This window comes from Ursus americanus, chromosome 5 (genome assembly GCF_024610735.1).
Source record: "Ursus americanus isolate L20-20 chromosome 5, mUrsAme1.1.p, whole genome shotgun sequence".
In the NCBI taxonomy this organism is placed as follows: domain Eukaryota; kingdom Metazoa; phylum Chordata; class Mammalia; order Carnivora; family Ursidae; genus Ursus; species Ursus americanus.
Window position 1 is genome coordinate 76,549,279 of NC_142131.1, and position 27,722 is coordinate 76,577,000.

The 27,722-nt window shown below is 45.2% G+C and overlaps 1 protein-coding gene and 1 long non-coding RNA gene across 4 annotated transcripts in view; one reads left to right on the forward strand and one right to left on the reverse strand.

Moving 5' to 3' along the window:
* LOC123790478 (uncharacterized) overlaps positions 1 to 1,472 on the reverse strand; it is a 53,275-nt gene extending 51,803 nt beyond the window's left edge. Inside the window, exon 1 of the long non-coding RNA XR_006779115.2 lies at positions 1,343 to 1,472. This is a non-coding gene — a long non-coding RNA (uncharacterized LOC123790478). The remainder of the gene's footprint in view (positions 1 to 1,342) is intronic.
* Positions 1,473 to 1,684: 212 nt separating this feature from the next.
* On the forward strand, positions 1,685 to 26,236 carry ZNF454 (zinc finger protein 454). Of its 3 annotated transcripts, none has more exons than XM_045794961.2 (5): positions 1,685 to 1,868; positions 2,901 to 2,998; positions 3,948 to 4,074; positions 4,499 to 4,588; positions 21,582 to 26,236. In XM_045794961.2, exons 2-5 carry the CDS (start codon positions 2,954 to 2,956, stop codon positions 22,895 to 22,897), a joined length of 1,578 nt encoding a protein of 525 aa, XP_045650917.2. In that variant the 5' UTR covers positions 1,685 to 1,868; positions 2,901 to 2,953; the 3' UTR covers positions 22,898 to 26,236. The 3 variants fall into 3 exon arrangements, with proteins under 3 accessions (XP_045650917.2, XP_045650920.2, XP_045650919.2); XM_045794964.2 differs by lacking the exon at positions 1,685 to 1,868 and adding an exon at positions 1,886 to 1,953; XM_045794963.2 differs by lacking the exon at positions 1,685 to 1,868 and having other exon boundaries at positions 1,960 to 2,998.
* Positions 26,237 to 27,722: the final 1,486 nt, after the last annotated feature.

Genomic DNA, 27,722 nt, shown 5'->3' on the forward strand with positions numbered 1-27,722 from the left:
GGCAACAAGTAAGAAGGACAGTCTCTGTACCTCTCCTCTATCACCAGGGCCAGGACTCCGGGTTCCACTTAGTAGACATGAAGCCTCGGGCAAGACACTTAACATCTCCGTGCTTCACTTTTTTTATTCTTAGTAGAGCAAACCGCGTTGCTTCGGATTATGGTAGATACCCATGTAAAGTGCTTATAAAAGTGCCCAACACAGAGTTAGTGCTCCATAAATATGTTACTATCATCCTCAATTACCTGGAAACAAAATAACATTCAGGTTCCTTAGCATGGCATCCAGAAAATTGTCTTAGAATCACTAGACCCTCAAAACCAGTGCCGTGTACACAGCAAGATTATGTCACTGTGGGAGGCGGTCCCTCCCCCGGACTGTTGTAACAGCCTCCTGCGGAGTTTCCCTGTATTGCCTCTGGCCCCACCAGAGGGTCTCCCCCCTCCCCTTGCAAAATGTCAAAATGTGCTCGCCACGTCACTCTCGCGCAGACTCCTTCAGTGGTTGCCCATCCCGCATGGAACGAATCCAAAGGTCTTCCGATGGCCTTCAAGACCCCCCCGGTCCCCTTCAAACCTCCCGTCCAACGCTCTCTTGTTCACTGTGCCCTCTCCAGTGCCTCCAGCCTTGCAAAGCCTCAGGCTCAGCAAGCACACACTTCTGTCTCGGGACCTCGCCGTCCCCTCCCCTTAGATGGCTCTTCTCCCACGTATTCACACGGTTGCCTCCCTCTTCAAAGAGGATTTCCCCAAACACGACTTAACATCCTCCCCACCCCCGCCCACTGTCCCAGGTTTCCTGACAAATACTGTCCAAGCGCAGGTTCCACTGCTCTCTCCCCAGCCCCTAGAACAGTGCCTGACACACGTGCTCCCAAAGTGTCCAGAGGATGAAATCTTCCATAAAACCCTAAACAGAAGGCTGTCGTGTGACCTAAGTCACTGACCCTGCTTCCTAAGCCGACAGTTCCCTGACAAGCCTCAGGTCACATTTTTGACTTTTTTTTTTTCAAGTCACCACCGACAAAATTAAAACCTCCTCTTCCCTCCCCGAGCTCCGCGAAAACGTGTATTCAGAGGCAACTTAACATCCCCAGTGGGATTTCCCACAGGTCACCCCATCCCCGCCCGCCCCCGCAGAAATGAATACCCCCGCGGCCTCCGGGCACCTTCCTCCCCCGGCGAGCCGCCCACCCCCAGGTCCACTCGACCTCCTTGGCGCTTCTCCCGGGCCCCGTGGCCGCCGGCCTCGCGCCCCCGCCCGGCCCCCGGGCCACACCGCTACAAAGGTGGTCGTCCCCATGCGGTCCTCCTTCAGGAAGGCGCCTTTTGCGGCTTCTCACCTCTTACTCCGTCCTCGGGACCGCTCCCCACGGCGAGCGACAGACTTTATCCCGTCGTCAACTTCTCGCTGGTCTCTACCTTCCCCGGGCTTTACTTCAGGGCTGAGGTGGACTCCGAGTCTGACTAGAACGGAACGAAAGCTGCAAGTGCCGATTAGCGCACGGGGAAGAGCTGCACTAGGGGCACCGCGACGACCCTGCCGTGGCCTCTGGGAAATGTAGTTTCAGTACGCAAAGCTGCCCGGAGTCGTGAAGGGCGAGGCCCTATCTGCGCAAGCGCGCGATATCACTTTCTCCGCTTGGCGCAGGCCAGCGCTTCGCCCTCTGGGAAGTGGAGTCTGGGAAGCCGAAGGGTTGCAGTCCTCGGACTCGTGGGTATTCGGCTCAGCGGCTCCCCGGGCAACGCGCAAGCGCAGTTCCGACCCGGGCTGCCGACTCCAGCTCATTGTGTTCCGCCTGCGATGTGGCGGTTGCGGTTTCTCGCCGCGGGCAGAGGCTCCTCGAAGGGCAATCCGGTGGTGACCAGGCACGGTGGCCAGAGCCGCGTCGGGAGAGTGGGAGCGGCCGTGGGGTGGTCGGGCCCGGGGGGCAAGGGCGGAGGGAAAGGACGAGTAAGTACGGGTCGTAGTCCGTTCTGGAGGACGCTGATCAGGATGCCCTGAACTTGCCGGGACGTATGGCTGAGGTTTGATTCTAAAGAGGAACGGGGAGGACGGCCAGGTGCGGGCTGTTGGTTTTAGGGTCCGAATGTGAGTGTGCATGTGGAGGAGGATGCGGTCCGGGCCTCTGCGTGTGTCTCGGAGGAGCCGACTCCGGGAAGCCGGTGGACGCTCCAGGCGTGGATGCTCCGGGCTGGGTCGGAGCCCTGTCTGCGGACCTCGCTGAGGCCGGGGCAGCCGCATTCGCAGCAGCAGCTCCCGCGGGGACCGGGCCGGGGGCCGGAGGGTGGGTTGTATGAATGAGACTCCCAGCACCCTCCCCGCCACCCAGCCGCACAAATGCACTGCCTCTTGCCCACCTCTGGCTCTTTGTCACCCAGACTGGGCCCCTGAGCGGGATAGGCCTGAGGTCAGAGAAGGGCTTGGCCTGAGAGGCCTTGACAGTGAAGATCCAGCCGTCCTAGCTTGCCTTTGGAGGAGAAAGAAGACCATCCTTCCCCACTTCTTCCATTCCCCTCCCAGGCAGGGGAGAAACTTCTGTTGAGACCTGTCAGGGTAACTTAAGGGTAAAGGCCAGAGGGTAGGTAGAAAGCCTGGGATCTGGGGCTGAAGGGTGCTTTCTGCAAGGAAAAGCCCACATATTTAAGATACAGAAGGGAAGATGTGGAGGATTTGACTCAGATGCTGGGGGAAGGTGTGAGGGCTGGGAATGGCTGGGAGGGATTCTTTTTACAGTGGAGGCCAGCAGAACTATCCTCAGAAAGAGGAGAGAGAATTGGGAGCAAATAGGAACAAAAATCTACTGCTTCAGGGTATTGGAGGACTGCCAGGATGTGACTGCTCACAGCCTCAGTCTGGACTGTCTGTGATCTCTTTTAACCCAGTTCTCCTCATAACAGGTGTGTAGAAGTTTCTAGCCTAAGTCCCGCTCTGCCGGTCCCTGAAAGGGCTTATGAAAGAAGGAATGGCCGTCAGGCACCTGCCAACCATGGTCCAGGTGAGTGGGGAGTTGCTGCAGGGTTCCCCCCTAAGTTGCCTTAAAAGTTTTGAAAGTAGAGGTTGAAGAGGGTGGGCTTGTTTTTTTACCCTGACCAAGAGCTTTTTTCTTAATCCAGTCTCAGCTGGAGGCCTGACCCCATTGCTCCTATATGTATAGAGAGAGAGAGAGAGAGAGACCCTTGGCTTTCTTCTCTGGGCTTCTCCTTAACTCCTTCTCAGGGCACACCAGCTCTCTCGGCTTCTCAGCCAGGAAGTTTCCAAGGAAGGCACTAATTGTGATCAGAGGGGACAAGGTCATATTGTCCAGAACGACAATTCCTATGGGAACCATGTATATGTGTTGGGGGTGAGCAGGTGAGCAGCCGAAGACAAGCCGGAGTTGCTAAGCTTCAAGTAATAGGCGCTGGGTACATGGGCCATGTTCTCTAAGACATGCTGGAAAGATGAGAGATGTGGAAACTGTCCCTACTTTCTTGGAGTTAACAGCCCAGTGGGGGGAATCCAAAAGTAAATGAGAACTCACAACAAAGTGGGACAGTGCTTTGCTGGGCCTGCACAGGTGAGAAGGGAGTTGAGGAAGGCTGTGCCCGGGAGGAAATGTGGAGACCAAGGCCTGGGTAGGATTTGGTCATGGGGTGGGGTAGAGGCAGGGCTGGGCAGATTGAGGGAGACGGGAGAAAATGTTTGGGGCAAAATGAACAGCAAGTATGAAGTCTCGGTGCTGAGGAATCGTATCTTCTCCACAATACGTGTTTCTTCAAGGCGGGAAGGAAAGTCTGGTAAAAGCTCGGCCGCTAGGACACCCTGAGGAAATGCTTACGTTGTCACAGGACACCAGCCCCGCACTATGCTAACAGTCCCGCACCTCTCAGCTGGCTCCTGGGGACTCCCAGAGAGCCGTGGGAGGGGGTCGCGGCGGGTCACCAGGGACGGGTTTGCTGTTACAGGAATCCGTGACCTTCAAGGACGTGGTCGTGCTCTTCACCCGGGACGAGTGGGCGCAGCTGAGCGCCGCTCAGAGGGCCCTTTACAGGGATGTAATGCTGGAGAACTACAGCCACCTGGTCTCTCTGGGTAAGCGGGGGGCCTCCGAAGGCTGATCTCGCAGCCGGGGATCCCTGTGGGACCCTTGTAAACTCTTAAACTGGTTCCATACAGAAGACTGGGCTGGGAGTGGGCTGATCGAGGATGTTCTCTTCAGGGCTGCTGCATGCCTACCCCTGGTATCCTGGGGACGTGACCCCTTTGGAGTCGAAGTGCAGATGCTTCGAAGGTGCCGAGGTTGAATCCTCGCTCCGTTTCAGCAGGGAGGAGGATGTGGGAACAGATGGTCTGTGTCAGGCCCCAGCCATCTGTTCTTCCTTCTGGGAACTCGCCTGTCCCCTGGCCTTCCTATCAGGTCACCTTTTCCAGGAAGTCCCAAGGACTGGGTCTCCTCCTTGCAATGATTTTACCGCTGGTATGAACAGATGTGGTCCATTTCCCCCCTCACAAACAGGACTGTTAGGATCCCAACCAGATGTGTTTTCCCAGCTGGGAAAAGGAGAAGACTGGATGCTGGAGGACGCGTCGGGAGGCCTCTGTCTTGGTAAGAGCCCTGCGTGTGGGAGGCACCGGGAGGGACTCCACAAATACTCCAGGCCCGTGGACTGCGAAACAACATCTTTTCCCTTCTCGTTCACCGCAGTATCTGATGGCCACACTGGTCCCCGTGTGCACGTGGGCCCTCCTCTCCCCGGATTTTCTTCTCCCTTCTTTGGCATAGATTCATAGTCTCCAATGTGGAAAAGGCCTCCGGTGTAATCCGGGCTGCTCCCAGCACCCCATGTCTCATTTAGCGTCTAACGATCTCTGCTCACGGTTCTCGGGGACGAGGAACCGCGCCAGGTTGCGCACAGCAGGTGCGATGGGCCGGCTCGCCATCTGCCTTCTGAGGCAGCCCTTCCAGTGCACAGGGCACACTTCTTCACCCTGGCCTTCATGTTGGTTCGTCCGTGTGTACCTAGATCCGCCGGCATTTAATTATTCCCTGCCCGTTGTCAGCACCACACTGTGCCGGAAGCACCAGGCGAGGCCAGCCAGGTTTATGCTTTGCCAGGTCGCTCACTTGGCACCTGGTGGCTGGCACAGACTTGTAGCCTGAGGATACAGAGAACATGACAGTGGGTGGTGGTTACTTGTCTCAAGGAGCACTGTGGGTCTGGTAGCTTAAGTGCGGGAGCAGGGGTGCCCCTTCCTTTGCTCCCGAATATTCTAGAGAGCGTGTTGCCTCGTCTAAGACGTTAGGACATTTCCCTTTGAGCTGGCGTTTCGTAGGCTAGAAAAGTATTTTTTCAAACCTTTTGGTACTGATTTTTCACCCAGCAAAACAGGCAGGGATTTATATCCTACAATAAATAACTCTATACCCGGGATGTCTAGGATCCAATCTGTTACGGAATTTAAATGTCTTAACTCGAAAACTCAGTTATGCAAAAAAAAAGGATCTTCTAACTTACCCCAGTAGCGTTCTGAATTTGCATTTCTGCCATACCCATAGGGCGTTTTTTAGTATTTCGTTCTGTATTATACACGCAGTGTCCTAATAAAAGAAGGGGGGGTGGGGGAATTAAGCAAAAGAAATTCATCCACTGTCCTACCACTGTAGCATAACGTCATCCATTCCCCCATCACTCGTCATTACCGCTCGTCCTTTCTTGTACTTGGGTGGGAGGAGTATGAAGATGAAGGAGTTTTATATACTCCTAGAAGCATTTGACACTCAGCTGTGGGTAATGACATGAAAAACCAGGCGGTCGTGGTTCAGGCCCTCCCAGGTGCCTTTCCCGACCCTCAGGGCCCAGCACCTCATATCCCTGAGTTGCCTGGACACTCCAAACCTTGAGCCGATTCTTGAGGGATGATCAGTGGTTAGCACCGATCAGGCATGGAAAGAAGTCCTTTTTTTTTTTTTTTTAAAGATTTGAGTTCATTAAGAAATGAATACATTAAGAAATGAATACATTAAGAAATGAATACATTAAGAAATGAATACATTTGAGAGAGAGGGACAGAGAGAGCACAAGCAGGGGGAGAGGGAGAGGGAGAAGCAGACTCCTCGCTGAGCAGGGAGCCCCATGTGGGGTTCAGTCCCAGGACCCCGGGATCATGACCTGAGCTGGAGACAGACGGTTAACCGACTGAGCCCCCCAGGCGCCCCAAAAGTCTTATTTTATACTTCCCAGTAAAGTTTTATAGCTGTTCCTCTCATTATAAATTGAAGATACATTTTTACTTTTGAATGGAACCATCTTTTTTGTTTTTTTTTTTAGCCAGAAATTGCTGTTATAGAGAAATGGTAGTCCTTTCCAAATATGTATTGCCCTCTTGTCTCTCTCTAATTGTTATTATTAAAGCATTCATTAGATCATTTTTAGTTTTGGTTTTTTTCTTATTTCTGTTTCACTTCATAATGACTGACTAGGACTTCAAAAAACCATCTAGAGGGGCGCCTGGGTGGCACAGCAGTTAAGCGTCTGCCTTCGGCTCAGGGCGTGATCCCGGCGTTATGGGATCGAGTCCCACATCAGGCTCCTCCACTATGAGCCTGCTTCTTCCTCTCCCACTCCCCCTGCTTGTGTTCCCTCTCTCACTGGCTGCCTCTCTCTCTGTCAAATAAATAAATAAATAAATCTTAAAAAAAAAAAAAAACCATCTAGAACTTCTCCATTGTTGCACCAATTACCCTTGGTTTAGAACAGACACTTATTTTCAGTCGTAGGAAGAAAAAAGTCTTTCTCATTGGTTTTCTCTTCTCTGGGCCATGTGCTTGCGGAGGGAGCAGAGAGTTGGCATTCGAGCACCTGGAGACCATCATCCTGCCGGGTGTTTTCCGAGGGCATTTATGCAAACTGCCTCATTCAGGCCTTACAGCCTGTGAGGCAAGTCACATCAACCCCACTTCCAGAAAACCAGGCCTCAGCACGGTTAACAAATTTGGACAGATTTAATGTTGCTATTTCCCGGCAAGTCAGGATTGGGGTGAAGCCAGCATTGAAACCCATCTGACCCTCAAACTCATTTTCTCCCCTCCTCCAAAACAGCTTGTCACCCAGAAATTGTGTACTCAGTAAACCTACCGATAGCCAGCTGGTCCCTTAATTCGGGTCGTGTGCTACTAACTTTTTTAGTTCTTTCGTATTTATTAATCTGTGGAGGTTTCTTTCCATTACATCAGTTGTACATTTTACCAATTAGTTTTAAACTGGTGGGGTTTTTGTTTTTGTTTTCTTTGAGCCATGAAGTGTATTTGTTCACAACCGAGCAGAGATAGCATTCATCTGAAAATTTAACACTTTATATTGTGTCTTCGTCCTCATTTCCAATTTTATCTGCTTTTTTTTTTTTCCCCTCTTACATTTGTTGGGAATTTCTTTTTCGGAGACCCAGCTCTTATTTATATCTCTTATAAGTTGTAATTTTATTTCTACGCATGTGGTCATTTCCTTGTTTCACGTATTTTGATGGCTGTACGTTCTGTATACAAAAGAGAATCTGTTGTATTTTTTGGCAGTTTGAAGAGTAAGGAAACAGCACCAGCTGAAGAAACAAAATGTAGGGGCACCCGTGGAGTCCGGTGCGCCCCGCGTCACTGCCCTTTTCTCCTCTCCGTGCCAGCCAGAGCCGCTAGCTTGAATGTGACACCAGCAGCCCTGCGCTGCTCGTCATGGTCTTACCACATTTATCTGTGGCTCTGAGCAGTCGTGTTCAGCTTTGCAGCGCTTTCAAGTTTGATACATGCAGGGCACAGTTGATACCTTTCCCCAGGTTGCGCTTTTTAAAGCCTTGTTGAGATGCGTAGCCCTGCGCTTTGATATTCCCTCAGTTTTTCCATGCTGTTGCTGGTAGACCTGTAAGTCGTTTCCAGACTTTGCTGTACAGGATAATGCTGACTCAGTATTTTTTTTTAAAGATTTATTTATTTATTTATTGGACAGAGATGGAGACAGCCAGCGAGAGAAGGAACACAAGCAGGGGGAGTGGGAGAGGAAGAAACAGGCTTCCAGCGAAGGAGCCTGATGTGGGGCTCGATCCCGTAATGCTGGGATCACGCCCTGAGCTTAATGACTGAGCCACCCAGGCATCCCTGACTCAATATTCTTATACACGCCTTCTTTGGGATTCTTTTTTAGGCGTGATGTCTAGGTGTAGAAATACTGGGATTAAGGGCGTATGCTTCTTCCACTCTGCTAGAGTTTCCCCGATTACTGATTAAATTAGCTCCAAATTACACGGATAGTTGATGCAAGTTCTTGTTACTTTACATTCTTGCCGAAATTGGGAACTGTGGGACTTTTAAAAATTCTCCCAGGCCCATTCCTGCGAAATGGTATCTCCCTGTGGTTTTAATTTACATTTCCTTGTTTCGTAGTGAAATCGAACATCTTCGTGTGTTGCTGATTTGTGTTCTGTGACTTACGTGTTCATGTTCTTTGCCCGTTTTCTATTATAGTTTTTCTTTTTCTTAGTCGTTTGTAAAAAGTCCTCCTTATTCAGGAATCCAGTATTTTATTGGTTAATATGTGTGTCACCCTATAGTTTCTCTTTTCTCTTTACAAACAGAAGTTCTTAATGAAGTAAAATATATCAGTCTTTTGCCTTAATGATCTTTATCTTCATGCTTTTGCTGTTGTGTTGAAATGATCCTTTCTACCCTTAGATCCACGAGGGAAGGACTTGGTCTTATTTATTCTTACATCCTCAGCACACCGGGTCCCAGTGTGTATTTGTGGAGCGGAAGCATGAATTTCTAATAGTACTTAACTTTTGTCTTTTTTTTTCCTGTAAAATCTTGTCAGAGGTTTATTTTTAATAGACTTTCTTTTTGAGTAGCCTAACATGGGGCTCGAACTTGCAACCCTGAGATCAAGACCCGAGCCGAGATCAAGAGTCAGTCGCTTAATGAACTGAGCCACCCAGGCGCCCTGTTAATAGACTTTTTAAGGAATGTTTGACTCTGCTGATCCTTTCTATTTTATCTTGATCTAGTTCATTGGGTTTTTTGGGGTTTTTTTGCCCTTTATTTCTTACCTTTGACTCTCTTGGAGTTTATTCTGTTCTTTTTATTTTTAGTATTAAGTTTTATCACAGTAATACATGCATTTCATGAAACTGTGGTATTTATTACAAAAAACGAGTGGCCCTTTTGTCCCCCCTTTTCCCCCTTCTCCCTGCTGGAGAAATAGCCACTTTTCTTTTAGCTGATTATTTAATGTACTTCTGCCAAATAATGATGTTTTTCTATCCCTAACCTAAGAGTTCCCTCTGACCTCTTTGCAGTTAATCCCCCCCATCCCTAGTCCCAGGCAGCCCCGGGATCTGCCAGGATTTCATAGGAATGGACACGTAGGCTTCCGTGTCTGACTTCTGTCACTTACCACGGTATCTCCGAGACTTCTCCTTGCCGTTTCACGTGTCAGAAATCCTTTGCTGTTGCCGAGTCAGCGCCCTGTCATATGGCGATAGCTCTGTTCAGTCATCGTTAACGAGCATTTGGGCTATTTTCAGGTTTGGCTAAAGCCGCTATGAACATTCCGGTACAAGGCTTCTTCGTGTGGATATATTTTAGTTCGTATGCTCTTTGCGGACATATGTGTTCACTAAGGTATGTGTCTAGAAGCAGGAATCGCGGGTTGTGTACTAGTTGTGTGTTTAAACTGGGAAACTGTTTTCAGTGGACACGAGTCCGGGTGCTCCTTTCTGTACTGGGTAGGACTCCAGCACCCCGCCGAGCAGCAGCTGTGCGAGGGGCCATCCCTCCTTGTTCCCCCGTCTTGGGGGAAAGCACTGGATCTTTCATGATTATGTCAGGTGTGGATTATTTTGTAGATGCCCTTCTGACGTCAGGTTGAAGAAGTTGGCACATCTGATGAGAGTTTTATCGTGACTGGATATGGCATTTCTCTCAAATGCTTTTCTGAATCCTTAAGATGCTGCTGTGGTCAATCAATTACACTGATTGGTTTTAAAATATCAAATCAGGGGAGCCTGGGTGGCACAGCGGTTAAGCATCTGCCTTCGGCTCAGGGCGTGATCCCGGCGTTATGGGATCGAGCCCCACATCAGGCTCCTCCGCTACAGCCTGCTTCTTCCTCTCCCACTCCCCCTGCTTGTGTTCCTTCTCTCGCTGGCTGTCTCTATCTCTGTCGAATAAATAAAATCTTTAAAAAATAATAATAAAATAAAATATCAAATCAAACTTGCATTCCCGGAAAACCCAACTTAGTTTTGCTTTATTGTTTTTGAAATATTGCTGGACTACATTGGCTAACATTTTGTTAAGAATTTTTGCACCCGTATTCATGAGAGGTAGTCTGATCTGTGCCTCATAATATCTTTGTTTTTGGTACCAGAGTAACGTTAACCTCACAAAATGAATTTGGACGTTTCGCTTCTCTATTATTTTGAGGGAAAATCTGGATAGAATTGGTGTTATTTCTTCATTAAACGCTTGATCAACCCAGTGACGTTTTCTGGGCCAGGAACTTTCCTCACGGAAAGGTATTCAACTGCACGTTCAGTTTCCACAGCTTCTCTTCAGTGGGCCACAAATGTGAGCTGCCTCAGCCTCCCCAAACCCTGAGCCCTGTCACTTCAATTCATGGAACCTCCTGGGCTGTTTTGGTCCCTGTGCTGTGACCTGGACACTGTCCCCAGGGCCTAAATCCCTAGGCCTTCACTTGTCTGTTTCTTTTTTTCCAGGGATCTCCATCTTTCCCTGTCAGTTGTCCATTGCCTAAAAAGTTGTTTCTTTCTCTTTCTCTCTCTCTCTCTTTTTTCCCTTGATTTTCTAATTGTTTTACAATGGAAATTCTCAGAGTTTTCAAATCCTGCCATCATTTTTAATTTCTAAGAACTCTCGTGCCTCTGGATATTGCTTTATCTGTATGCTCGTACTCACATTTTGTAGTTAAAATATTTTACCTCTAAACATAAATGATTTTTTAAAAACATTTTCTTCTCCCTTCATAAGCTCTGTGTTCTCGTAAATTTCTCTTTGATTATTTTGGTATCTCTTTCCTGTTAGAAGCTTTCCTCCACTATCTGGTAGTCCTTGATTGTCTGCCCAGGGAAACAGTGGGAGGATCAAGGTCCTTTTTGGAAGCTCTATGTGGGTGAGTGGGGCCTGAGTCTTTAACACGGCTCTCCTGCCGCCAGCTGCCCTGGTGTCTTCAGTCCAGAGCACCTTTGGTTTACTCCCTCAAAGAGAAAAGGCCTCCGGTCCTCTGCCAAGTTGGGAGAGGGGAGTCCCTGAGCTCCTCTGGGTTGGGGAAGGGACGGGGGGTGCCTAAAGGCTTTGTAAACTGATCTTAAACCAGTGCTGCATAATCCACTCCCCACTTCCGGATGTACCTGATGGGGCCAGTTCCTGAAACTCGTGGTGATTTGGAAGTAAATTGGGTTAGTTCTGGTCCCTCCCTGGGGGGGACCTTTTGAGTACATTGTAAAGGGGGCTTGCATGCCTTGTATGAAACCCTGGAGTTCCATAGTTAAGACCGTACTTTGTTTTTTGTAACGTGGGACAATGCAGCTAGGGGTATTGCTCCTTAGTTCAGCCCACCCTGAAGTGACCTGGGCCCTGGGGAGAGCAGACTCTGTGTGCTCCCGGGGGTACAGTCTCCTACCCTTAGTTCGTCTTCAATGTGACAAAACTGGGGTGCATTTGACTCCCCTCTTGACTACATGAGTGTTCTCATGGAACACTAAACATTCAGAAGACAAATATTCTCTTAAATGTAGATGATGGGATTGTATTATCACAATCAAGAAAGGGCTTTAATAGATATAACTGACCAGCAGCTGCTAGAAAAGAAAGCCAGGGGCGCCTGGGTGGCACAGCGGTTGAGCGCCTGCCTTCCGCTCAGGGCGTGATCCCGGCGTTATGGGATCGAGCCCCACATCAGGCTCCTCCGCTATGAGCCTGCTTCTTCCTCTCCCACTCCCCCTGCTTGTGTTCCCTCTCTCGCTGGCTGTCTCTCTCTCTGTCAAATAAATAAATAAAATCTTTAAAAAAAAAAAAAAGCCAGCAGTTGGTTCTTGTTATCGAGCTACAGTATCCTTTTTGAAAGCCATCTGCTGGATTTTTTTTAAGTAAAAATGTTTCATAGTAATACTAACCCAGAAAAATACACAAATTATAAGGGTAAAACTCAACAAATTTTTGCAGTGTAAATACTGTATAACTGGCACCTATAACAAGAAATAGAATGCCACCAGCACGTCAGAAACCTCCCATCCCCTCTATTTCTTTTGTTCTGAAGATACTACTACCCTGACCATAGGTTTGTTTTGCGTGTCTTTAAAGTTTATATAAATGGAATCATCCAGTATCTACTCGGCGCATACAGTATGTTTGCGATTTAGCCACGTATGACAATAGTTCATTCTCACTGATGTTCAGTATTTCACTCCGTAAACCTGCCAACATTTCTACTTTCTACTGCTGCTAGGCATTTGATTCATTCCTAGCTTGGAGCTGTGATGAAGTGTACTGCTTTGAATGGGCCTATACGTCTTAGAGAATATACATGTACATTTCTCTTGGGTGTGTAGCTAGGAGTACTGTGTTCATGAGTATTCCCGCTTTAGTCGACACTGCCAAGTAGTTCTCCGAAGTGGGTATACCAGCACTATGTGAGGGTTCCATAGCCTCCTACGGACCTAGTATTACCATTGTAATTTTTTTCCAACCACTCTGAGGATTTATGGAGTTTTAAAGATTTATTTGTTTATTGTAGAGAGAGAGCGCACAAGTGGGAGGGGCAGAGGAAGAGGGAGAGAGAATCTCAAGCAGACTCCTCGCTGAGCACGGGGCTGACTCGGGTCTTGATCCCGCAACCCTGAGATCATGACCTGAGCTGACGCCAAGAGTAGAGATGCTTAACCAACTGCGCCACCTAGATGCCCCTAGAATCCTCTTTTGTAAAAGTACCTATAGGTCTTTCTCTTATTTTCTGTGTAGTTGTCTGGTCGTCTCTTATTGATTGATAGGGTTGCAATTTGGGATTTGCGTCCTCAGCTGTCGTGTGTGTGCGCGCGCGTGTGTATGCATGTGTGTGTTGCAAATGTTGTTTCCTACTCTGAATAATAGTGTCATTTGATAAACAAGATAGTCCAGTTAGTGTGTGGGTTTTTGTGGTTTTGTTTTTTCTTTTTGCCTCTTGTAGTTAATGCTTTTTGTGTCCTACATAAGACCTTTAAGGCCATGAGGATCTTTGTTTTCTTGTAGCAGCTTTATTTTTTTGTCTTTCATACTTCAGTCTAAAATCAACATGAAAGATTTATCATTCATTGTTTTCCATATGGGTCTTCAGTTGACCCAGGATGGTTTATTGAAAAGACTGTCTCTCTCCCCACTGTATTGCAGTATCTCCTTTGTCATATGGCGACTACATGTGCATGAGTCTGATTCGGGGTTCTTTAATCTCTTGCATTGGTCTGTTGGTATGTGGGTCTGTTTCTAGACTCTATTCTCTTTCTTTTTGTCTAATCTTGTGCAATACAATACTGTTTTGATTACTCTAACATTATAATGAGTCTCACAATTGATGATATAAGTCTTCAAGCTTTGTTCTTTTCTTTGCTTTTAGAATTTTTGAATTGACTATTCAGCTTCCACAAAATTTCTGCTGGGATTTTAATAAGAATTGGCCTGAGCCTGTAGCTTAAATGGGGAGAATTGGTAGTATTCCATTCTGTGAACATGTTATATCCCTATATTTCTTTAGGTTTTCTTTATAATTTCTCCTAAATTTTTTGCCATTTTATGTGTATGGTTCTTGCACAGCTTTCATTATATTTATTTCTTTTTTTTTTTTTAAAAGATTTTATTTATTTATTTGACAGAGATAGAGACAGCCAGCGAGAGAGGGAACACAAGCAGGGGGAGTGGGAGAGGAAGAAGCAGGCTCATAGCGGAGGAGCCTGATATGGGGCTCGATCCCATAACGCCGGGATCACGCCCTGAGCCGAAGGCAGACGCTTAACCGCTGTGCCACCCAGGCGCCCCCATTATATTTATTTCTGAGTATTTTTGTTTTTGATACAGTTATAAAATCTTTTGAAAGTTTTATTTTCCAGTTATTTGTTGCTGATAGACTACTGGTTTTTATATATCGTTCTTATGTCCAGCACCTTTACTAAGTTCCCTTGTTAATTCTAAAAGATTGTAGATTATTTTTTGTTTTATATGAATATAATCATGTTATCTGAGAATAATGATATTTTTATTTTTTTCTTTCTTTACCTTGTACCCATTAAGACTTCTAGTACAATGTTAAATAGAAATTGTAATAATGGAGCGCCTGGCTGACTCGGTCAAAGAGCACGTGACTCTTGATCCTCAGGGTCATAAGTTCAAGCCCCACTTTGGGTGTAGAGATTATTTAAATAAACTTAAAAAAAAAGAAATTGTGGTAGCAACTTCAAAAATAACAATATTACTTTAACAATATTTAGCAACATTATTTAACAATAAGGACAATTAACAAAAAAAGACTTTTTTTTTTTCATTGCAGTCTCAGGGGAATGTTTTCAATATTTTCAATTAACTGTGATGTTTTGTGTAGATTTTTTGTAGGTACTCTTTACCAGATTAAGGAAGTTATATTCTACTCCTACTTTACTGAGTTTTTATCACGATTCGGTATTGAATTGGGTCAGATGCTTTTCAGCATCTGTTGAAAGAATGATGTCATTTTTCTCCTGTATTTTGTTAATATGGTGAATGACACTGAGAGATTGAAATGTGAAAACAACATTGAATTTCAACTTATTTCTGATCCATTATCCTTTTTTATATCACTTTTTTATGTTCCTTTTGCTGAGTATTTCTTTTAGGAATTTTGCATCTGTGTTGATGAGAAAGAATGGTCTGCAATTTTTTTTTTAATTGTCCTCATCAAATTCTGGCAGGTTGTGCTAAGCTCATAAAACCAATTAGAAATGTTTGTTCTCTTCAGTGCTCTGAAAGAGCTTGTATAAGATTGGTGTTATTTCTTCCTTAAATGTTTAGACAGATTCACTAGTGAAACCATCTCTGCCTGGCAGTTTCATTGTGAGAAGGTTTTATTTATTTTTTAAAGATTTATTTATCTGAGAGAGAGTGTGTGTGTGAGCACAAATGGGGGGAGGGGCAAAGGGAGACGGAGAGAGAGAATCCTCAAGCAGACTCCCCACTAAGCACAGAGCCCGACGCGGGGCTTGATCCCAGGACCCTGAGATCATGACCTGCACCGAAATCAAAAGTCAGCCGCTTAGGGCCACCTGGGTGGCTCAGTTGGTTAAATGTCTGCCTTTGGCTCAGGTCATGATCCCAGGATCCTGGGATCAAGCCCCGCATTGGGCTCCCTGCTCAGCGGGAAGCCTGCTTCTCCCTCTCCCACTCCCCCTGCTGGTGTTCCTTCTCTCGCTGTCTCTCTCTCTGTCCAATAAATATATAAAATCTTTAAAAAAAAAAAAAAAGTCAGCCACTTAACCTACTGAGCCACCCCAGGTGCCCCTGTGAGAAGGGTTTATTTATTTATTTTAAAGATTCTATTTATTTGACAGAGAGCTAGACAGCCAGTGAGAGAGGGAACACAAGCTGGGGAAGCAGGAGAGGAAGAAGCAGGCTCCCAGTGGGGAAGGGAGCCCAATGCGGGGCTCGATCCCAGGACCCTGGGATCAGCCCTGAGCCGAGGGCAGACGCTTAACAACTGAGCCACCCAGGCGCCCTTGTGAGAAGGTTTTAAGATGAAGATTCAATTTATTTATTAGATGTAGGACCATTCAAATTTTCTCTTTCTTTTTTTGTACCTTTCAAGGAATTTGAGCGTTTGGTCTAAGTGGCCACACTTCTTAGCATAAAGTTTCCTTATTACGTTATTGTCTTATAAGTCTCTGTGGAATCTATCCTGATGTCATCTTTATTATTATTGATATTAGTAATATGTGCCTTCTCTCTATTCTTGATTAGTGTTGCTAGAAGTCTGTCGATTTTTATTAAGTTCTTGATTGATTTGTCTTTATTATTCTTTCCTTCTCCTTTGTGTTTCATTTGCTATTTCTCTGATTTCTTGAGGTGTACATTTCGTTCTGTACATGACTCTAGCTACATCCTATCAGTTTCGTTTCATATTTTTATCATCATTTAAATTATTTTCTAATTTTTGTTGTGATTTTTTTTCTTTCACCTATCAGTTATTTAGAAATGTATTGCTTAATTTAGAAATATCTATGGATTTTTTAAGTATCTTTTTGGTATTTTGGTGTTCATTTCCAGCTTAATTCTACCGAGTTGAGAGAACATATTCTGAATGCTCTCAGTCCTGTGAAATGTATTCATTTACAGCTCAATATAAGGTCAGTTTTGGTAAATGTTCTGTATGCATTAATAATATGTACTCTGTCGTTGTTGGGTGTGCTGTTTTCAAGTCTACTAATTGAGTCAGATTTGTTTATCAGATTGTTGAGATCATCTCCATTCTTAAAGGTGTGATTTCTGAGTTATTGAGGGTGGTGTGTGAACATATGTTATTAGGATTGTTAAGATTTCTCTAGTTTTGCTTTTCATTTTCTTGGTTTCTACTTTATACATTGTGAAGTTATGTGCAAATGTAGATTCGTTATATGTTCCTGGGGAACTGTCCCTCTGTCATTGTGAAATATCTGAAAGTCTATTTTTTTAATATTGTAAGATTTGTCTAATATATACAACCAGCTTCCTTGTGGTTAGTGCTTGCATGATAAATCCTTTTCTTTCTTTTCTATATTTCTGTGTCTATATTTTGGTATTTCTCTTCTAATAAGCATTTAGTTGGATTTAATCTAGTCTTACAGTCTTAGTTTTTTAATAGGATGTTTAAACCAGTTACTAATATGTATGGAATTGGGTATCTGTTATCTTAATATTTATTTTGTGTTTTACTCACCTGCTTTAAATTATCTTTTGTCTTCCATTTCGCCTTCTCTTGCTTTATTTTCATCCCGTATTAGCTTGTTATTATATCTTCTTTAACTATTAGACTTTATTGCTCCTACCTTAAAATATTAACTCCATTTTCTTCCACCTTTCATGTTATTTTTACTATGTATATTTCATTACATAAATATTTTCAGCCTCTCGAGACATAATTATCGTGTGCAATCTTACATGTATTCACATATTTACTTTTCCTATTGCTTTTCATTCCTTTTTACATTTCCATGTTTCCACCTGGGATTTTCTTATGCCTAGAACATTCTTGTTATTGTTTTTTTTTAATATGGGTCTGCTGGTGACACAGTCTCTGTTTTTATTTGTGTAGAAATACCCATTTCATATTCACTTTTAAGGATATTTTCTTTCTATTGAATTCTGTTTGGCAATTATGTTCTTTTAACACTACCGGATGTTGTCTCATTGTCTTATGGCTTCCATTATTTTTGTTGAAAAGATGGCTGTCACTCTTATTTTTTTCTTCTTTAAAAGTAATGTATTTGTTTTCCTCTCAAGCAACTGTCAAGATAAACTTGAGTTTTCAGTAGTTTTGTGCTTAGGTGTGTTTTCTTTGTATTTATCCTGGCTGGAATCTCTTAGTGCTTCTCAAATTCATTTTTCAGCCTTTATTTTTTTCAAATAACACTTTTGTCCTATTTGTTTTCTTCTCCCATTCCAGAATTCATCACATATATGTTGTCTCTTCATCATGTCTTCTATGTCTCTTTTTAATTTTTTTCAGCAAGTTTCACCATAGATGTTTTCTGCTTATGTATTTTTCCAGTGCACTATTGCTCCTTTCTGCCACGTTCAGTATACTAGTATTAAATCTATCTGTTCAGTTCTTTTTTTTTTTTTTTAAGATTTTATTTATTTGACAGAGAGAGACACAGCGACAGAGGGAACACCAGCGGGGGGGGGGGGGGAGTGGGAGAGGGAGAAGCAGGCTTCCCGCTGAGCAGGGAGCTCTATCCCAGGACCCTGGGATCGTGACCTGAGCCAAAGGCAGACGCTTAACAACTGAGCCACCCAGGCGCCCCATATCTGTTCAGTTCTTAATTTCAATTATTATATTCTTTTCTAGAATTTTCATTTGATTCTTTGGTTCCAATATTCTGTTGAAATTCTCATTCTTATCTGTTTTATTGAACATATTAATCACACTTATCTCAAAATCCATGTCTGATAACTTTCATATCTGAGTTCTGTGGCTCTTTGTCTACTTTCTGTTTTTTCTCTTGACTTAATTTCTTAGTACTCCTGGTACATTTTTTTTTTTTTTAAAGATTTTATTTATTTATTTGACAGAGATAGAGACAGCCAGCGAGAGAGGGAACACAAGCAGGGGGAGTGGGAGAGGAAGAAGCAGGCTCATAGCAGAGGAGCCTGATGTGGGGCTCGATCCCAGAACGCCAGGATCACGCCCTGAGCCGAAGGCAGGCGCTTAACCGCTGTGCCACCCAGGCGCCCCCTCTCCTGGTACATTTTGACTGAATCCCTGATATTGTATTTGAAGAAGTGAAGAGGCTCTGGGTGATGTTATATTCCTCCAGAGAAGATTTGCCTTTTCTTCTGGCAGATAGTGAGTGTAAGGGAAGCACCTTAATCCAACCGAGGACATGTTATTTGGAGCTTGGGGTGTGGTGTTTATAAAGCTTTGCCTATCTCTTGTTTGCCCTTGCTACTAGGTTGTAGCCCTCCAGGAGTGCCTACTGAGAGCATTACATGTTTACTCTGAGCACTACCGCCTTCTTTGGAAGATCCTGCTCTCAGTTTTTGGCTCCATATTTTCTTAAGACTAGAAAATTTTGAAATTCTGCTTAGCTTTGGTCTCTTGCCCTGAGAAGTTTTAGAATTCAGCAAATTCTATAAGGAAAAAAAAAACCAGCAAGTATTGGGATTACCTTTCTGTATTTCTCTTCTCTACCAAATATTGGACTATCAGGTTGGCCTCAAGGGATATCTGATGCCTTTAGACAGAACTTTTGTTTCTCAGTTTAGATTTTCCAGTTGTTTTCTGCAGGAACGTCTGCCACAGCCTACTTCATAAGGTCCAGAAGTGAAAGTCAGCCCGTATTGTGTTAGATTTGACAGTCCTGGCATTTAACTGACCATTTTTGTTTTGAGCAACATTATTCTGAACTCCCCAGGATGTTAGCTTTGAAATGTACTTGTTTAACTTTCTTTTCCAGATAAGTAAAGGGGTTAGTTTAGTTTAGTTTGTTTTTGTTGATTATATCTCTTTGTAGATTTTCTGGAGTGTGTAGGAAAAAAAAGTGATGAGGAAGGCTTGTTCTTGATAGGATTTTCCAGAAAGCTTTGCATAATTGCAAAGTAGTATCTAGCTCTTACTATTTCATTTCTTAGTGCAAAGTCTTAAATAGACTTAACATAAAAGGCAGATGTTCACCAATACGTAGGAAGAACTAGTATGCAGTCCAGAACTCTGCTTGTTAATACGGACATACCTCATTCTGTTGTGCTGTGCAGATATGCATTTCTTGCAGATTGAAGGTTTGTGGCAACATCAAGCAGATCTGTTGGCGCCATTTTCCCCACAGTGTTGGCTGGCTCACTTCCTGTGTCTGTGTCACATTTTGGTAATTCTTGCAATAAAATTGAAAATGGCTGGAAAGGATTCCTTTTAAATACCATTAAGAACATTCATAAGTGATGGTCAGAGGTCAAAATAGCAATATTAATAGGAGTTTGGAAGTTGATTCCAGCGCCCATGGATGACTTGGAGGGGTTCAAGACTCCAGTGCAGGAAGTCACTGCAGATGTGGTAGAAAGAGCAAGAGGACTAGCATTAGAAGTGGAGCCTGAACATGGGACTGAATTGCTGCAAGCTCATAAGACAACATGAATGGATGAGGAATTGCTTCTTGCAGATGAGCAGAGAGAGTGGTTTCTTGGCATGGAATCTCCTCCTGAGCAGGATGCTGTGAAGGTGGTAGACATGACAACACAGGATTTAGAATAGGACATAAAGTTCGTTGATAAAGCTGAGGCAAGGTTTGAGAGATTGACTCCATTTTTGAAAGAAGTTCTACTGTGGGTAAAATACTATCAAAACAGCACCTCATGCTACAGAGAACTCATTCTTGAAAGGGAAGAGTCCATCAATGCAGCAGACTTCATTGTTGTCTTATTTTACGAAATCCCACAGCCACCCCCGCCTTCGACAACCGTCCTTCAGCAGCCATCAACACTGAGACCAGACCCTCCGCCAGCAAAAAAGATTTTGCTGAAAGCTCAGATGCTGGTTAGCACTTTTTCGCAATAAAGTATTTTTTAATTGTGGTATATACAGTGTTTTTCTAGTCACGATGCTGTGCTACTTAACAGACTACAGTATAGTGTAAACATAACTTTTACATGCACTGGGAAACCAAAACATTCATTCAGCTCACTTTATTGCAACATTCGCCGTATTGCGGCAGTCTGGAACCAAACCTGCAGTATCTCTGAGGTACGTCTGTCCCATGAAACCAAGTGAGACGATTGTTGAGTAAGTGCAGAATTGGTCTGTGGGGAGAGAAATGATTCTGTCAGATAATGCATGAGACCATGGCTCATATCCCAGTAGCAGAGTCCCATTTCTCATGACTCGTATACTGCTTTCCCCAGTCAGGGCCTCACCCTCTAAGATGTACTGGGTGTATCCAGGCAGATTTGCTGCTTTGTTCCTAATTTTCCGTCCTCACATATACAGCCTTATGGTACATTTTCCTCACACAGATGTTACATTATTCATATGGTTTAAAGACTTCCTCACCAATAGTAGGAGGTCCTAATTTTATTAGTAGATACGAGTGTTTTACATAACCTTTATAGTGGCCTTTTTATTAGCCATCTGAATGCTAAAATGAGTCTATAAAACATAAAAATGTTGCTTTTATTTATTTATTTTATTTTTTTTAAAGATTTTTTATTTATTTATTAGACAGAGATAGAGACAGCCAGTGAGAGAGGGAACACAAGCAGGGGGAGTGGGAGAGGAAGAAGCAGGCTCATAGCGGAGGAGCCTGATGTGGGGCTCGATCCCACAACGCCGGGATCACGCCCTGAGCCAAAGGCAGACGCTTAACTGCTGTGCCACCCAGGCGCCCCAAAAACGTTGCTTTTAGTAGTTACGGGAGTTGAATTACTTTTCTACCAAGAGTTGACCTCTAGTTTCCCTGGTTTCTTAAGACCTCATCTAGCTTATTTTTAAGACCATACCACTAAAATAGACAAAGTACATTTTTTTCTTATCTGTTAGCATATTAGGATCTGTGTAGGCTTTTTGAGGCTGAGAAAGTCAGGTAACTTCTCTGTAATCACAAAGAAAATGAGTATTGTACTGAGAATCCCACCCCAGGCCTCTGACTTCTGAACTCAAGCTCCCAAGCTGTCCTGCTTCATACATCTTACATTAAATCAACCCCTTCCTGGCACGTCCTCTGTTCACCTCTCTTCCCCTTTCCTTTCCTACCTTCACTTCAAGAAGCCCTTAAAACTGCAGACTCTTTGTTAGCATTATAAACAGGCTCATCTTCTTACCCCAACTAGATAAAACATGTTTATGCTTGATGTCTTTCAGACTGGATGACTATGCTTGTGAGTAAGAATTCTACTCCCAAGGTGGATATTCCTGACGAAGACTTGGATCACTGGATGATAAAGGAAGGCTTCACTAGAGATGGTCACTGGAAATACGGTGGCCTTTTAGAATGGCAGCATGGAGGCCAGGTGGTACTTGCTCACCAGAGAACCCCCTCTGTGCTCAGCACCCAGGCCAGGGAAGAACCTGGGAGGCACTGCACTGTGAGCTCATCTTTTGATCAGAGTCAGCGATTTCAGTCTAGCCAAAAATCCTTCGAGTGTAGTGAGTGTGGAAAAGTCTTCACTAAGAGTTCAACCCTTAATAAACATCAGAAAGTTCATACTGAAAAACTGAATGCAAATCGGAAAACTGTTATTAAAGAGAAACGATATGAATGTAGAGAATGTGGGAAAGCCTTTCACCAGAGCACACACCTCATCCACCACCAAAGAATTCACACTGGCGAGAAACCGTACGAATGTAAGGAATGTGGCAAGGCCTTCTCCGTGAGCTCCTCACTCACTTACCATCAGAAAATTCACACCGGAGAGAAACCTTTCGAATGCAACTTATGTGGAAAAGCTTTTATCCGAAACATACACCTTGCCCACCATCATAGAATACACACCGGAGAGAAGCCTTTTAAATGCAACATATGTGACAAAGCCTTTGTGTGCAGGGCACATCTTACCAAACACCAGAATATTCACAGTGGAGAAAAACCCTATAAGTGTAATGAATGTGGGAAAGCCTTTAATCAGAGTACAAGTTTTCTTCAGCATCAAAGAATTCACACTGGAGAGAAGCCCTTTGAATGTAATGAATGTGGAAAGGCCTTCAGGGTGAACTCCTCCCTTACTGAGCACCAGAGAATTCATACTGGAGAGAAACCTTATAAATGCAGTGAATGTGGGAAAGCCTTCAGGGATAATTCATCCTTCGCTCGACATCGGAAAATTCACACAGGAGAGAAACCTTACAGATGTGGTTTGTGTGAGAAAGCCTTCAGGGACCAATCAGCCCTAGCCCAACATCAGAGAATTCATACTGGGGAAAAACCTTATACGTGTAATATATGTGAGAAAGCCTTCAGCGACCATTCAGCCCTCACTCAACATAAGAGAATTCACACCAGAGAAAAACCTTACAAATGTAAAGTCTGTGAGAAAGCCTTTATTCGAAGCACACACCTTACTCAACATCAGAGGATTCACACAGGAGAGAAGCCCTATAAATGTAATAAATGTGGGAAAGCTTTCAACCAGACTGCAAACCTCATTCAGCATCAGAGACATCATATTGGAGAAAAGTGATAGCATTATCGTTTATATGGCAGAGCTTTGAGACTAAGTATGTTAATTATTGAATGTAAGAGAATCCATTCCAGAGAATAGCCATGAAATCTTACCTGAAGATGGAATTTTTATTTACGGAGAGTCAAGCTTCACAGTATTGTGGGTTTGAGAATTTAAGAATGGCTGCGCTCCTAGTTCGGAACGGCCTCAGTTGAATACCAGTAATGTTTAATTACTCTGGATTATCAAGTATCATAACCAAAATGAAGCTTCATTGATAACATAGAAATTAGATAATCAAATTTACATTTTGACTATTAAGAGAAAGTATAAAATGGTAAAAGACCAGGTCGAGAAGCAAAGGAACAAAAAAGTAAGAAAATGATCTATAAGCATTTCGTTCACTTTTATATAAGAGGGTTTCTACTTTTAATGGAACCCTTTGTTCTCATCCACCCACTTTGCCAGTGTAGGGAAAGTGCAGTCACCCATGCATTGGCCCCGGAGTTACTTAAATTGTGTTGTCCACCTTCTGCTTGAATCCATCTTGTCAGATTTCCCTGACTTAACTGTCCACTGGCTGCTTACCCATATTCTCTTTCTGGGACAACTCATTTGAATGGTGTGTCCCTCTTGATTTAGCACCTCCTAACTGGTGACATCGTGTCACTTATCACCACCCCATTTGCCCTTGGGGAATGTGGGGATCTGGCCTCGTACACAGTCCGTGATTTTGGATATCTCACCCAGACCCAGCATTCAGAACTCGGGACCCCCGGGAGGCAGAGGGCGATCAAATTTCTTGGGTTACCCAGTTCCTCTGGGCCCCACCTTGACTCTGACACTGGGATGGTACCTTAGAGTAGGGGCTTAGTTTGTGTAGACATTACCTCCAATTGTTCCGCACTGTGCTTACCCCACACACAGCAGTCAGGGGCCTGCTCACTTCAGGTGTGACAATCCAACCACCTAGCGGTGTTCTAGGCCCCCTCCACTTCTGTGACTTGCCATTTCCTAACCAGCTGATGCAAGTTAGAGCCCCAAAGCCAGTTCTCAAAGGCTCTGCTCCACTCTCTTTCCCTGGCTGGCAGTCCTCTGTGTCCCCTGCACTAGAGTATATCTCTCTTACCCCCAGAATAGGAACTGCATCCTGGTCCCTGCCTGCCCTGCCTTCCTTCTGTCCAATTTTCTGAAGGTCTTGACTGTGTTCACAGGACAAACAGCTTTGAATTTCTGCTTTTGCATTTGAAAGGAGACATTTCCTCTCCTCCATCTGGGTATTCTATTTAAAGACTGTCCCATTCTGACAGTGGTGAGCTACCTCTGGAGTAATTCCACGGGTCAAGAAGTGGTCATCAGCATCGTGACGTTCTCTGGGAGGACACTGTCCATGCCCAAAAGTTTTAGCGATACTCTATTCCTGCAGGTACAGTTCCTTCTCCATCTTTGGTCCTTCACTGCTCTCAGTAGAAATCACAGAGAGAAAATAACATGTGTGCCTTCACACGTGAGCACAGCCTCTGGTAGCACTGTCCCCTTCCCCACCACAAAGGATGGGGAGCCCACAGGACTGCAAACTGGAACCACGTCATGAAGATGGAAGAGCAAGTCAGCCGTTGTTCTGCGAAACGGAGTGGCGAGTTCTTAGTCTGTGGAAGTGCTCGCTGTCAAGTCGGGCAGCCCACTGGCCCCACAAATGCTGCACCTTGACTCCCAGTTACAGAAGAGGATAGTCTGTATTCTGGTGGAACCCGTAGACTCCAGGTTGAACACAGACTTGGAAGCTTCCAGCAGCTCTAAAGCCTAAGTTCTCTAAACTCTGCTTCTGTGGAATAAAGGCTGCCAGTGTGGGCAGGCATCTCCTGGGAGGTGATCAGCAGCTCATACTTTCTCCCCTATTAAGCTGCAGGGGAAACAGCATTTCAAGGGGTGACTTGGAGCTCTTTGTACTGGACTCTTTGGAGCTGGACCCACACATGTTCATCTGCAGCCTCACAGGGCTGGCAACCCAGATGCCACAAGAAGCATGGAATCCTGCTTGCTGCTACAGATTGATGCCTTCAGGACTAGCCATATGGCTTGGTCCTAAAAATCACCCTCTTACCTTGAATCCCCATGGAACAGTGCTCAGCTGAGTTCATTGTTCACTTTGTGTTGGAGACCGGCTGCCCTCTGAGAGCCTCCTCCATCCCTGGGGCAAATCCAGCAGCTGTTCCTGCACTGGAATCCGTGCAGCCGAAGGCCCTCAGTCTGGGATTGCTCCCTGCCCTGTCAGTGCACAGAGTTCCCAGCACACCTGCGACTACGCCATCACAAGATAATGAATGAGCCAGCCTCCCCACCCCCTCGACAGGACCAGAGGTGGGGGGCAGAGAAGCAGACCTAGACCCCGTCTCCCACATCAGACACATCAGAGCTCCCCTGGCCTGTGGAATCACCCAGTGGGCAAACCCAGTGGGAGTGCCAATTTCGCTGTGCCCGGGGGAAGGGTTTGAGAGGAGGATTAGCCCCTAGACTTTGTTAAATTCATCATTGTCTGTGGGCTCCCGTGAATGCCCCTGAAACTGCCAGCTCTTGGGGGGGAAATAATTGCTACAGTTTCCCCTTTCACATACCTCTAATGCTCTCATGTCAGGCCCTCCCATCTCCAGCTGATAGATCGGGCACCTGCGTTCTCCCTCGCCACCTGAGCTTGCCGAGCTCTGCCAGCAGTGTCTGCCCAAGACGTTGCCTTCCTCCATATTCAGCAACAGCTTTTAGAATGGCACCTTGACCCTCAGCAGACTGGGGCTTCCCGGTTACAGTGCCTGAGCCTCAGAGTCTTGGAACAAAACAGCCCTAAACTGCATGCATCTTTGGTTGAGACAACAATTTCCTTGAACGTGAATTTAGTCTAAGTGCATAGCCTCCAGCTGTCTGACTCCTCTTCCCTTTGCACTTCGCCCTCTTCTGCCCTTTACTGGATTAGCCAGCAAGGCGATGTGGACACATAAAACACTCCCACCCTACTCCTGCCTGCAGCGGGAGGGGTCCCAGCTTCCGGCCCCACCTCAACTCCTGCTAAATATATTTTTTTGGTAATATTTTTACTTTTAGTATTTTTATACCAGTTTGTGAAGGGGGGAAAATACAAGGTTTAATCGTTTCCCATCCCTCATGAACTTCTCAGTTGTGCTAATGGCCATTCTCTGCCAGTGCCAGGGTTTGGTCACTCGGGCATGTTCCTCCTCATCCTGTGTGCTACCCTGTCTACCACTCACCGCTGTTCTTAAAATCTGTTGCCACAGAATGATCCATCATTGTGTCTTTCTGAAAATAAATGAGAAAAGTACACAGTGTTCTAAGAGGTACAAGCTGCATTTGTGTTACCTGGTCATCTCTTAAGACATAGCCAAAAGTAGTGCTTCCAAGTGTTTTTGTCTTTATATCCTGCCCACAATGAGCATCCAAACTTACCCAGCCCCAGAAACCATAGTTCAGGCTGTGGAACAGAAAGAGTTGTATCCCTAGTCGCTGGGGACAGCAGTTAACCTGTGAGGACATCCCTCAGACCAGGCACTGTTGTAAGTGCTCTGCACATACTAACTCACTTAATCCTCACAATTATGTGAGACTGTCCCGTCCCCACTTGGAAGCTGAACAGAGAGGTTTCAGAGCATTTCAGAAGTTGCACAGCTGGTAACATGCATGATCTGAGGACGTGACCCAGGCACTGTAGCCTTAGGGCACACATGCCTCCCTGCTGCACTCAGCCCCTCCTTCATGGACACATTCTAGGTCACCCTGGAGGGTCGCTTGACTCCAGACATTGGAGTGGAGCTGATGTGCCTATTGATGGGAGGGGGGTGGTATTGTATTAAGTCCCCAGTCTTGCAACTGTGTTCCAGACGTGGTTTTCCAGACCCACTTCCTCCACAAAAAGACCTTTCCTGGGTTGGCAAGGTAGAAAGGGCTCGGGTGCTACTCGAACCTGAGAGTACAAGAACCGTGGGTTCACAAACACCTATCAGCCCTGGCATACCTCGTGGGCACAGCCTGATAATGAGGTTGGGTCCTCAAGGCAGGCCAAATGACAGTAATTACTAGGAGTGCCCTTCTGGAGGTATTCCAAAAGCAGAAAGCTGGGGCACCGGGGTGGCTCAGTCAGTTAAGCATCTGCCTTCTGCTCAGGTCACAATCCTAGAGTCTTGGGATTGAGCCCCACATCAGGCTCCCTGCTCAGTGGGGAGTCTGCTTCTACCCCTACCCCTCACCCACTCTCTCTAAAATAAATAAAATCTTAAAAAAAAAAAAAAACCCCACAAAAGCAGAAAGCCAAAGCTAGTAGCTAGAGAAAGAGAAAGTGAGTGATAGCCATTAATAGTTTCTGCCAAGCATGGTACATACGCAGAGCATATGCATGCATCTAAGTACTGCTTTCATGGGACTTAAATACAAAAGATATGTACTCCAGAATGAAACACAAATAATTAGCAAAATAATTGTAGTTTGTGGGATGCGTATTTACACAGATGGGGTAACACAAAAGAGCCTGTGAGATGCCCAGCTATAGATTGTGTGGTTGCATTGGGCTTCACTAGAATTAATTGACAACAGACAAAGCACAGTTGAGTGAGACAGGGAAAGAGGTTTGGACACACGAGGCAGGAACTGGCAGAGGCTGGTTAAGTGCCATTAAAAAGGTGAGGGTGGAGCTCAGAGTCAGGACTTGCATTAGCAAGATGGGGTTCTACAGGAAGAGGCGGGACCACGGCCCGATCAGCCACTGCAGCGAGCTTGGCTGGTGCTCTAAACACAAGCTGTGGCCAGGTGTCAGGTTTCGTGCTCCAAACTTCTAAGCTAC

Coding starts and splice junctions, on each gene's coding strand:
- ZNF454 (XM_045794961.2), top strand. CDS start 2,954: ATGAAAGAAGGAATGGCCGTCAGGCACCTGCCAACCATGGTCCAG. Junction 2,999..3,947: donor ACCTGCCAACCATGGTCCAG/GTGAGTGGGGAG, acceptor TTGCTGTTACAG/GAATCCGTGACCTTCAAGGA. Junction 4,589..21,581: donor GTCGGGAGGCCTCTGTCTTG/GTAAGAGCCCTG, acceptor GATGTCTTTCAG/ACTGGATGACTATGCTTGTG.